This window comes from Trachinotus anak, unplaced genomic scaffold (assembly GCF_046630095.1).
Source record: "Trachinotus anak isolate AG129_WGS33_773 ecotype Australia unplaced genomic scaffold, CSIRO_AGI_Tana_v1 ptg000001l, whole genome shotgun sequence".
Lineage (NCBI taxonomy): Eukaryota > Metazoa > Chordata > Actinopteri > Carangiformes > Carangidae > Trachinotus > Trachinotus anak.
The window spans coordinates 20,413,154-20,425,614 of record NW_027273852.1 but is presented as its reverse complement, the minus strand read 5'-3'; the positions used below and the strand labels follow the sequence as shown (position 1 = coordinate 20,425,614).

The window sequence follows — 12,461 nt, the reverse complement described above, 5'->3', positions numbered from 1 at the left end:
GGGGCTGGGAGCTGGGGGGGGGGGGGGGGGGGGGGGGGGGGCAGGGCCAGGGTTATGTACAGAAGGAGAGGCTGTCAGTGTGTGCCTTTGTCAACAATACAGGTCACCATGAGTACATAGGTCTTTTGCAAATCCAGCTGCTTAAAGAAGATTAAAGAGAAAGGTTTTCCCTAAAGGAGTAGTGTGAGAGCAGGGCTGTACCCAGACACACTGTGTGGATCTGGATGGACAGAGAGAGTGTAAATAGAAAATATCATCTTGTCCTGCAGGCATGGCTGAACTCTGCTCCCAGTATTCTTTACCCTTACTTCCTTTGAGATAGACACAGGTGACAAGGGAGGAGGGACATGGACAGTGTTACTAGACAGGAGCCTTAATACACTGTAGTGTGTATGTGTATATGTGTGTATATATATATATATATATATATATATATATATATATATATATATATATATATATATATATATATATATATATATATATATATATATATATATATATATGTGTGTGTGTGTGTGTGTGTGTGTGTGTGTGTTGTATATGCGGTTGTGTGAATGTGTCACCTCTGTAATGTGTTAATATTGTGTGTTTACATGTGTCTCCCTTATGGCAGCAGCTGTATCTTAGGCCTCGCTCTCCCCGGCTGATGAGGTGTTCTGCACTTCCTCCTCCAGGATGGGCACGATCAGGTTGTCCTTGGACATCAGGTTGTACTTCATTACGAAGCGCGTGAACCGGTGACACAGGAACGTTTCATTCTGTACACAAACACACATCAGAACCGTCAAACTGCACCGTGGTTCTTCACCGTTCTGCGCTCTTCTTTGACACCTCTGTCACTTTAACACTCAATTTAGCGCCTTTGCTAATGAGCTCATGGTCTCAGAGGAAATTTTTTTAAAAAGTTACATAGGGATCTGGTTTAGAAACTCATATCTAACACTGGCTGTTTACCATACATGGGGCTGTTAAATTGTTAAATTGCATGAAAATTATAGTTGGCTGACTCATGTCCTTGTTATGAAATTTGAATTGAAACAGCCTTAAAAAACCCAAGGATTATTGCAGAGCCTCTGTAAGGTCAGGGTGAAATTTTTTCTTTAACTTCTTTTGCATTACCTCAAATCCATAAAGAAAAGCTATATTATGTTATACAGTCGTATTATGTACCACTGTGGGTCAGTGCACCCTCAGCTTTAACTGTTCAGGTGCGCGTCTGTATCATTGCAGCTTTCTAGATAACTAGCTGATCTGATTAACCAGCTCTCTCACCAACTGCTGCTGAGGCTTACTGAGACAGGCTGTAGCTGTGATTATAACTATAGACATGGGTGATGAGAGCTGCGTTAAAAATATATACACATTTCAATGGTCCAGTATTGATTCTTCAGATCCTGAGTAAAGATTTTAATCTGTGCTAACTGTTGTGCGTATGCACCAACTGTAGTAGGTGGTTCAGTTAGAGCTGTGTGTGTCTTGGACGCAGCACCTAAGCTGAATAAAGAATAAAACTGTGCTGAGAGCTCTGTTTTGCAGCTGTAACGTTGCTGGTTTACTGAGTGTTTTCATGTCTGTTTATAATAAATCTGTCAGAGTCAATCAGCTCTGAAAGAGTTTGGTTAGTCCAGTTAAACTTGCAGGACTTTCTGAAGGCTGGTGAAACGTGTTTGGCTGCCACAGAGGAAACTGATTCATTTTTCTTCACAGGAGAAATAAACCAGGGAGAAAATCGGTCAAACAGCCCAGAATTACAGCTGTCACAGATGATGAGTCTGAAAACTGCTGTCAGAGTAAATGATTCTGAGAGGACTGAGAGGCCAGTCAGAAGGCTAGTAGCTATATCCACTGACAATGTGACCCGTCTACAGTCCAATGTACTACTGAAACATGCACAAAAGGTTAAGTAATGTAGATAATAGCTGCTGTATGAGCCACCTACAGTCACAACAGTCTCTGAGACAGAACAGATTACAGGGGATGTGGACCCACCGCACTTTACATGACTGTTTTGACTCAGGATGATTAGCTGGCTCTGGCTCCCTCATAATGAATCTAGAGATCAAAAGCCTCTGCACGCTGATGGCAGCTCTGAGTTTGTCTACCACAAGATGTGAGGCTGAGGAAGTCGAGTCGACTTTCTTCAGTCTGTCCCTGCAGCTAACACAAGCTAACAGCTGTCTGCAGATACCAGGCTGACATCTACACAAACGGTGCAGATGAATTAGTGAACAGACTCTCAGTTTCTGTCCTGTCTGTGCTCAGTGTGTGATCACTCAGAGATCATTAAAGTGGATGTCTGTACTCTGAAGCATCTGCTCTCAGTCAGTCCACACTGTATGAGACAGCATTTGTTTTTTTTTTAAAGATGCATCATGAAGCAGCGCAGGTTTTTTTTTTATTGTTCTTGTTCAACTATTTTTCACATGTAGTCGTAAAAATAAAATAAAATAAAAATAAAATAATAGACGTGTCATGTTTTAGTCGTCAAGGAAACAACAGCATTGCTCACTTGTTGAATGCAGAAAAGATTTAAGTTCCCAGGACAAATTCTGAGAAGGACTTTACATAACATTGATGTTTATATGATGTAACCGTATGATAAAGAGTCTCTTTCACAACAGGTCTAACACCAACCACAGTGAATTAACATGGTTGTCGAGGTTGTGGTGTGCTATCATGTACAACAAACAGAGGCATCAAACTCTCACATCCGAGAGGCTGTAAACAGCAAACGTTCGCCACTTGACTAAACGATTAATCAATAATCAGAATAGTTGCAGATGAATCTTCCATCGATTGACTAATCGCTGCAGCTCTAGATGTACTGAAGCTAATGTGTTCCTGAACTCCTGTGGTGTGTTGGTAACACATCTGTCATGGTTCAAAGGGAGTGTCGCTTAAGCCTTTCTAACCTCATGTTACCAGGACGACGCAATTGTAGTTCTAAAAATGAGCATCTGCAGCTCTGCAGAAAATACTCCACAATAAGAGCATTTTAGTTATACTTGCAACATAAGGTCTTTTCTAATGAAACTCACCTCATACTTGTCAAATATCTGGCGGTGATGGAAGTAGGCATGAGAGAATATCCTATAGATGCGACGACAGACAGATCCCAGTTTGGCCACTGACGACTCCTTGATGCTCACCCTACAAAGACAAATCAGACAAAAATGGCAGCTGTTTAAAAGTATTTCTACTGAATGTGAAGCAGCATCATCACGGTGACCTTCACAATAATCCAACCATGATGCCAGTAAAGGTGACAGTATTCCATAACCAAAGAATGTTATGAAGTCGCAATTACACAACTCTGCGGAGGGCTTTTAATTTGAAATGACAGATATAGGAAGTGGAGACGAGAGGAGAAAGGTAGATTTAATTATGAAGCTCTGCAAAGCTGAGGAGCTGCAGATTCAGCTGATGGTTCTCTGAAGGTTCATCACTACCAGAGGCACATTCACTTTGTCACAATGACATTCGATAGTATATTAATTACAGCTGCTTTACAGAAGATGACTCACCTGCTAGGGAAGTATTTGTTGCTATTGAGAAGGCAGGCAGCTCCGTCCAGCGTGTGCCTGGTGTAATCAATGGCAGGGCACTGTGGATGCAGCAGCACAGAACACACACACACTCAACTGTCAGTGAGAGCAGCTTCAAATCACACCAAGGCTCAGAAAAATGGATCACAGCAGTCTTACATTGGAAAGATCATAGAGGTGATATAAGGTTAAACTGAGAGAGGGTTAGTGGTGAACCACAGTCTGGACTCACCTCTTTGGGTGTCTTGTGGGCAGCACATAAAAAGATCCACTGCTCTGTGGCTGTCATCTGGGTGCAGGTGTCTGGATGACACTCACTCTGCAGGAGGACAGACGGGCATCACTACAGCTGACAGTACACTGACACAAAATCAAAGTACTTCTAAACAGCTACCACCACAGGTAGGAAGAGCGTTGCATTAGGTATTCACACGAGACAAAATTCTCAGCATCCTCATGTGGTGAGTTTGATCACTTACCTGCAGTTTTACAGCTAATCCATTGAGCTCCAGACAGAACTGCCTGCAAATAGGACAGAACAAGACAAAACAAAACAAGAGCATGAGTGAGGTTTTTCTGTCAGATCCAACTATGGCTTCTGCTTCAGGAACCAGGTACTGTTCAAACACTGCGATCATCTTTTTAAATAAGACTTGAAAAAAAATAAATAAATAAATAAAAAAAAAATATATATATATATATATATATATATATATATATATATATATATATATATATATATATATATATATATATATATATATATAGGGAAGGGGTTACACATTCTCCCTGTCATAATCATCTTTCACAGCACTGCTGAAACTTCCCTCTAGAAATCCACGACTCCTGGAAGCCTGTTCTTCAAACGTGTCTGAGCTAATCCACATGAATCCACCTATTACTTTATTGTTGTTGGTTTTATTTCAGTTTTAATTCTATTCATTTTTGCTTATGGACATTGTTTTAGTCATATACTGTATTTATTTTTTCCTTGAATATTTGCTCTACATGCGCATACATACTTTTTCTATTATATAAAGGCTTTCACTGAAACACAAGGAGTGTGCAATAGTGTAATTTTATTGTATTTTTTAATTTGCTTTTTGATTGGAAAAAATAATGATATGGATGTGGTCTGGATATTCCAAGGCCATATATTCTAAGCATTTTGTGTCAAACATTTTGTAACCTACCTGAGGTGTTCATACTTCCACACCCCCTCATCCTGACCCTCTGGAGGCTCCAGGATTTTGTCGATATTGGAGCAATCTGATCTAATGTTCTGCTGGATGTACTGAAACAGAGCCATCAAACACACATTAGAAGACACCTAATTCACCAACAGCAATGCTTTCATTACCACCTTCATATGTCACTACTCATCCACAATTCCTATGTTAACTGTAATTATTCTACTGTAAGGGTTTATGTGTAATGTATTGTTTATGGTGTAAACTAAAATAAACAATCTTGTGTGTAAAAAGTGAAATAAAAATCCAAGAAAGTCACACAAAGGGTGAAATTTTCAGGTGTTACAGTGCAGATTAAGACTTAATAAAGACTTCTGCAACTAATATTAACATTGCAACCTTTGCATTTTTGGAAAAAAACTCCAAGTCAATCTCCAATCGAACTTAATGATAACATTAGTCAGTTAGGAACTGATTCACTAATATGTGATTTTATTTTCAAATGACAAGTTTGTACCACCAAGCACTTCTATAAAGACCCAATGTGTGGGGCACACTGACACACCCAACACACACCACACACCCAACATGACAACACACCTGTTGGACAGCCAGGGTGCTGTCCATCTCCTCAAATGATTCATCCGGCCAGTTGTAGAAATCCTATACATGGAGGGAGGACAAATTTAGTCTCCACTCAAAGTGGACAAAGCTGACATTGTAGCATGACTAATGCTAGCTACATAGCTGTCACCTGACATTAACTAACAATAATTAGCAATAATTAGGCAAACATGGCCTTGGGTAACCAACCCCAATTAATGTAGTAATACATTACAAATCCTGGCTAAAGAATTGACGTTGTTCAAAATTCATTTTCAGATTTGTGAAACCTTTATTTTATTAATGAAACCACTGTGTTTTCTCTTTCCAGACAATAGACCAGGTATATCTTTAATAATAAAAAAAAAACAAAAAAAAAACCCTAACACATTTATACTGGATATGATTAACAAGTAGACTCCAGTAGCTGTAAAACTGTAAACCTTTTATTGTATTTGGGCGTGTTCCTTTCATTTTTATACTATCCAGGTCCAGGTCTAATGAGGACCCACTACACCTACACTTGTAAAATCAGGCCTAGATTATCAAGGAGAGTTTAAAGTCTGTTTACAACACAGTTTCGGTTTTGTTAAAGATAACTACTACCTAGACCACAATCGGATTGGGTATAAATAAAAATTCACCATACCTACTCTTGTCAAATCTAGACTCGATGATCGGGACGAGTTTAAAGTCTGTTTAAAACACGGTTTGAGATTGGTGACACTTAAGAATTGGAAGCTAACTCCACAGTTGTTAGACAAGCCTGGCGTTATGTCACAATACGACACATGACAAATATGAATGAAAGAAAGTAATATAAGCTGAAAAACTGACGGTCGGTTTGAAGTTTGGTGACAGGGAAAGTTTTGCTGAGAAAATGTTATTGCCAAAGTGAACAACCTTAGTTTTTCTCCATTACTCACAGCTATGATGCTAACTTGACGCTAGCTAGTTCGAGAACGGATGCGGATGCGACTTCTTCCTGCAAAGCTAAATAGTATACACGCTAAATACTGGCACAGCCACATTTCTGTGTTTGGGTGTCGTTTATATCTTCTATATTGGCTCTATAGTTACTTCAGCAATAATGATTTAGGAATAATGACAATCTTCGACACACGAAGCAGCACCCAGAGTCGTTTCACGTTACTCCAGGAACTAGACGGAGCAACAGCTAACGGTGGCTAACTTAGCTGGCCGTTTCCAGGTCAGGCCCTTCCTACATGTTGTCCACGACCAAGTTGTCGACAAAAAACGTGAACTAAAACAGCACGGTTCAAATTAGACAGCTCTCCACAGTCGGTGGGGCTTGCTAGTAGCGATGCTGAAGTGCCCCGAGGGGTGAAAACAAACCTTAGCCTTGGTTCCAGGCCGATTCCTCCTGAGAACTGCAGTACCCTCCGCCATGACCATCTCGACAGAATACCCGGATGTTCGTCAACCGCGGTGTTGTAGCAGCGGATCTGTGAGCACGAAGCGGCAGCTCAGATCCGCTGTAGGCTTACCTGAGCACACGTCCATTCTTACTGTGTTCTCTACGAAACTACAGACCGGAGCCACGTCCACTTCACTTGAGCGTTTCCATTCAAGCTAGTTTGTACTTGTAATGTGGAGCATTGGCACAAGAGGGTCCAAGGGGTCAGGGGCCCGCAGGCCAGAGCCTAGGTTTGCCTTGGAAGGTCAGTTAGACCACTTCAAAGACACAGAACAACAACAAACAACAACACATTGGATACAAATGTTAGTTGCACAGAACAATTACAAAGACACAAAGCAACCTTCAAGAGACAAATAGGCTATAGTGAAAATCGACTGCAAAGTTAGACAAAGTTACCATAAAGAAATGCAAAATGGCAATAAAGACTCAAATTAACTACATGACACAAACTGACTATGAAAGACATAAATCAGATGCAAAGAGACACAGGCAGAGACAGACAACTACAAAGGGACACTGAACATTTCAAACAGGCTAGAAAGAGATGAAACTCGACTGCGAAGAGACCAAACAAATACAGTGACAATGACAGATGACAGATGCAAAATGACAACAGAGATGCTGGACAGCTACAAAGAAAACCACTTAAGAGACAAAAAGCAACCAACAAAGAGGCACAAAATGACTACAATGTGGCAGAAAACAACCACAAAGAGACACAAAATGACTACAATGAGGCAGAAAACAACCACAAAGAGACACAAATAGGCACAAACATCAGTCCGTGTGGTCCTATATGGGAGGGATGGGGGCCTTTTACCTTCAGCTGATGATCTGTGTGCAAACCCTAAAGCAGTACAAACGTAAAGAGACAATACAGTTGATAGAAAACGTTGATGAGTGTGTTTTTATGACATTTGGAAGAAGTTTCCTTTCTGTTTGAAGATTCAAACACACACAAGGGTCTCCTGTGTGTCTCTATTCAGTGATGCAATATAAATGTCGGCAAACGATCAGTTAAATATGTTAGTATGACTTCAATAAATGGTCTTTGGTTTCTCGCTTTCTAATGAGCCATTAGCAACAATTAGTTATTAATAATTAGTCACCTGTAATTTTAAATGTTAATAACTGATTAATGGTTCTATGACCCATCAAGCCTTCAGTTTTTAGTGGTCCAGATGTCCTGCAGATCTTTTTCAGAGGTGATCAGTCCAATGGAGAAGTCCTGAATGAATGAACTGAAGAGATAACGGGACAAAGTGTTGTGCTGAAGGAGGGTTTCTCACAACAGTTCTTATTAATGGCTTAGAACTGATCTGTAAAACATTAATAAAGTATTAACCATTATTAAATCTATTCATTTCAGATTATGAACACTATTAAAGGTGCCTTATCAGAAAGTGGTACTGACACATTTAGCTTGGATTTATGTCAGTCTTAAGATGTCGCTTAAATCCTTTTTTTTAAATTAGAAAGGTTAAGTGAGATCAAATGGGTTTAAGCAGGCAATAAATCTCCAGATTGAACTTGTTCTTAACAAGTCATGTCCATTTGTGTTTGGTAGTATAGAAGTATAGCAAAGGCAGAGCAGTGTGAAATCACGAGACACAAACTCAATCGACAGTTCACCTTTATTATTGTAACAAAACGTGATTAGAATTATTTACAATTGAAATAACATAGAAAAAAGAAAAACAGACACTAATGAGGCAACTTAATTTCTTCTCTCCAGAGACAACAGGGAGTTGACATAAAACGATGAAGACTCATTCGACGTATTTCCCAAGGATATCTCCATCACGGAACAGGAAGTAGTCCTAGAGGACAGAATAAGAAATTAAACCAAGGACGACACAATCAGAAACAAATATTGATTCAGTTGAAAAGCTGTCTTTACTGCACCTTGTCTTCCAGTACAACTTTAGTTCCCCCGTACTCTGGTAGGAGAACTTTCTCTCCAACCTTCACACTGACTGGTGTCACGTTCCCTTTCTAAAAAAAACCAAAAACAAACAGATTCAAATATATTATGTTAATATAATTATAGATTCAATAATGTGTGGATCACTTTAATGCAGCAACTGGTAAAAGTCAGATTAATTATAATTACTTTATACAGCTGGTTCACTTGTGATCAATAAGTCTCATCTAGAGCTATGATGATACATCTTTATGTATTTGTTGATTATATTTTCTATAATCTATCTGAATCTGCAGACTAACTGAAGTTATTAAAAATACATTCTCCTGAATTGTAGTGGAGTGAAAGTGTAAAATTTGATTTTTTTGTCAGGGAAAAACTACAAATCTTTATATTAGGAACAGGAACAAGCTCATTTTTTGTATTTGCACTTTATAAGAGACTCCAACAATTAATTGATCATCAAAATAGCTGCTTATTAATTTATCTGTCCAACACATTTGACATATGCTGCACATGGACAGGTCACAAGGTCGGACACTGGCCTCACAGCCACCAGTGCCGAAAAACAACTACAGAACAGCACGTCCCTGATAGCAGCTGTACCTGGATCTGTCATGTTCTTCATAGAAATATACACAAGTAGCAGGTTGACAATTACCTGGTTGACAGAGCCAGGTCCTACTGCCACTACGGTGGCCTGCACCACTTTGCCCTGAGACTTCTCCGGCAGCATGATGCCCCCCTTCGTAACCGTCTCTGCTGTGAAGCGCTCCACCAGCACGCGGTCAAACAGGGGCAGGAATTTTCTGAAGGCCTGTAAATGACCACAAAGAGAGGAACTGAGCCAACGGCATCATTATCAAGCAACACTTTACTTGTGACACACCACAGAATGAAGACATGAGATTTGCTGTAACAACACAATAGGACCACTAGAGGCTGTCTTGAGTTAAATGCTGGTGCTGTGTTACACAAAACTCAAGGGTGGTGGAGCCCTGACCCCCCTGACCTCACAGTGGGTTTTGCATCATCTAGAAGCACAAACTGATAAAACAGAACCCCTGAATGAGCAGAGAACACAGTGTGTCAGTGGTGGAGATGCAGTACATTTACTCAAGTAAACTACTTAAGCACATTTTTTAGGTTCTTGTTCTTCTGTTATGCAACTTTACACCCTCACTTCACTACATTTCAGAAGAATATATTGTACGTTCTTCTGCACTACATTTATTCTGCAGTGATAATAGCTACCAGTGACTTTGCAATTCAAACTTGTTTAAGTTGGGTGGACATATGCTGGAACTGCACTGTCAGACTCTTTTCTACTCAGAAGAACGATATCCATGTACGCTGCCACCTACTTTAAGTACATTTGTTTCTGTTAATACTTGTGTACCTTTACTTGAGTAATACTTGTTAAGTACTTTTACACCAAAGTATTGCAACGTCTACTCAAATAGAGCATCTCAATACTTCTCCCATTACTAACAACTACTACTGAACTCAAGTCAAAACTGCACAAGGTTCAGTTAAAATGTAATGTGGTTGAAAGACAGGAATGATTCATCAACAATTGTTGCTGCTCTGTTGGGAAAGAGGGACAAAAGTAAAACAAAGAGGAGGAGGAGGAAGAGGCAATATGTAAAATGTTTCAGTGTAAAGTTACAACCAGGACAGCAGCTTGATATGATTTAAAACAGCAGCTGAATGCAGTTTAATAACAGCAGTTGTAGCAGTGACCTTGGGTGAAGGTTGTCTGGGGAGGACGCAGTGGGAGGTGGAGGACAGTGGAGTTGGAGGGGGGGTTACCAGTTTGTTGACCAGGCAGAGGAGGTGGAGTTACTGCACCTCTTCATTGTGACCTTTTACCCCGAGGCAGGGGGGCGGGACAAGGCCACTTTGATAATAACGGTGAGGCATCTTGGGATTTTAGGGAATCAGTCAGAGACAAACTGAAGTTATGAAAACAGCCTTGACTGGTGATGAAACGTCCTCCAGGGTTTCACCAGTACAAGATAACACTCAAGGCTGTTTGTCCAGTTTTCCAGAAGATTCCCTACTTTATATGAGGTGGTTGGAGAAGTACTGGTTGCATAAGACAGTTATGATTAACCTCACATTTTCTGACTGAGCCCTTAATGAACTGCATTATATGTGGAGTATGTCTGCTATAATTTATTTCTATCAATGAGAGTTAACACCTCTCCACAATACAGTTCAACAGCCTCTAAAAGTTCTTTAAAAGGAGGAATTATTGCAGGGCAGTTATTCAGGTTTTAGGTGGATACATTTATATAATAAACAGGCAGGTTTTTATTAATACTATCTGTGATGCTAATCTAATCATGCATTAACATCTGTAATTTGTCAGTGATTAAAGAAGCAGAACCACAGCGTAGAAATATTCTGTTACAGGTAAAAGTCCTGCATTCAAATTATTATCAAAGTATCAGCAACAAAATGTGCTTAAAGAACTGATCATGTTAGTTTAAGAATTATAAATATTGCACATTCATGTGTGTATTATTTCATATTGGACTTTGAATTCATACTACTACTACTACGCTACAAGGTACTTGAACTTTACTTGAGAATTTCCATTTTATGCTGCTTGATACTTCTACTTGTACTTTTAACTAACACTACATTTATTTTAATAAGACAAAAAAGACAATTTCTGTGGTTATGTGGAAAGGGTTGTTTGATATGTAAAACGTCAGTAAATAGCCAAAGGTGATCAAACCCACAAAATATTCAGTTTGTGATGATGTAACACTGTGAAAACAGAAAATACCTGTCCGGATGAGCAGGAAGAAGCAGCTCTGTGACTGACTCAAAAGATTACTCAATTATTAAAATGGATGCTAATTAATTGTCAGTTGATCGACTTATTGAGTAGTCGACTAACTGTCTCAGCTCTACAGCTCTGACACATGCACGACATGAGCAGGTCATGAGGTCAAGTGGCAGAAGTCAGAAATGCCTAAAGGAGCATGTAATTCATATTTTTACTGACCCCAGGCATGTGAGGACAGTATCACAGATGTACCAGATAACTGCACCAGGCTACACTGTCCGTCCTCAGTATTTCTGGACACTTCATTCATTCCCATGTGACCGCTGTTATCTGGAGGAGTTGATTTCTCTGCACATGCTTTCAGGATGTGAAGCTCCGCTAATCACGGGGTTGACGGTTCGATCCCCGGCTCCCCTCACGCCAGTTCGTCTGTTTCTCCTCTTAATGTTGTCTAACGGTTTATCATAATATAAACATACCTGTGTTCAGCTTCTCATCTGTTTGACCTTGTCAGTGGATGTTAACAGGAGCTAACGTAACATTAGCTGCTAATGATAACCAGCCGCCTCAAGATAAATAAATCACCTTCCTTTTCTTCTGAGGATTCGCAGTTAGGCAGACAGTGAGCACCAGCTGTTTGTGTCTGGACACAGTGTCTTACCATTTTCTGGACGTGATCTCGGTCTGAGAGTCGGCGTGGAGCTGCAGCCCGGGTCCTTCAGGAGCGTGGATCAGCACACTGAGCCTGGTCGGCTTTCTCCACGCGTGAGGAAAGATCCAGAACGCGCATGCGCACTGGACGTGGCAGCCGATTCTCTGCCTAACAGAAAGTCCCAGTACACCTGTACAAGCTGGAACAAAACACCTGTTTGTACAGAAAGAAGTTATTCAGTGAGCGCAATACATGCACGTAGGATTTAAAACCTTATTTTTTAACTTTTACTGTCTCAATCGT

At 40.1% G+C, this 12,461-nt stretch overlaps 1 protein-coding gene across 3 annotated transcripts; it reads right to left on the bottom strand.

Moving 5' to 3' along the window:
- Positions 1-501: 501 nt before the first annotated feature.
- Positions 502-12,436, bottom strand: LOC139624545 (MOB-like protein phocein). 3 transcript variants are annotated; one of them, XM_071483775.1, is made up of 9 exons: positions 12,168-12,436; positions 9,368-9,523; positions 5,339-5,401; positions 4,742-4,842; positions 4,028-4,070; positions 3,781-3,867; positions 3,528-3,607; positions 3,042-3,153; positions 502-761 (listed from the first exon to the last, which is right to left on the bottom strand). In XM_071483775.1, exons 1-9 carry the CDS (start codon positions 12,168-12,170, stop codon positions 627-629), a joined length of 780 nt encoding a protein of 259 aa, XP_071339876.1. In that variant the 5' UTR covers positions 12,171-12,436; the 3' UTR covers positions 502-626. The 3 variants fall into 3 exon arrangements, with proteins under 3 accessions (XP_071339876.1, XP_071339857.1, XP_071339868.1); XM_071483756.1 differs by lacking the exons at positions 9,368-9,523; positions 12,168-12,436 and adding an exon at positions 6,698-6,959; XM_071483767.1 differs by lacking the exons at positions 502-761; positions 3,042-3,153; positions 3,528-3,607; ... (2 more) ...; positions 4,742-4,842; positions 5,339-5,401 and adding exons at positions 8,399-8,602; positions 8,688-8,777 and having other exon boundaries at positions 12,168-12,352.
- Between the last annotated feature and the right edge of the window lie 25 nt (positions 12,437-12,461).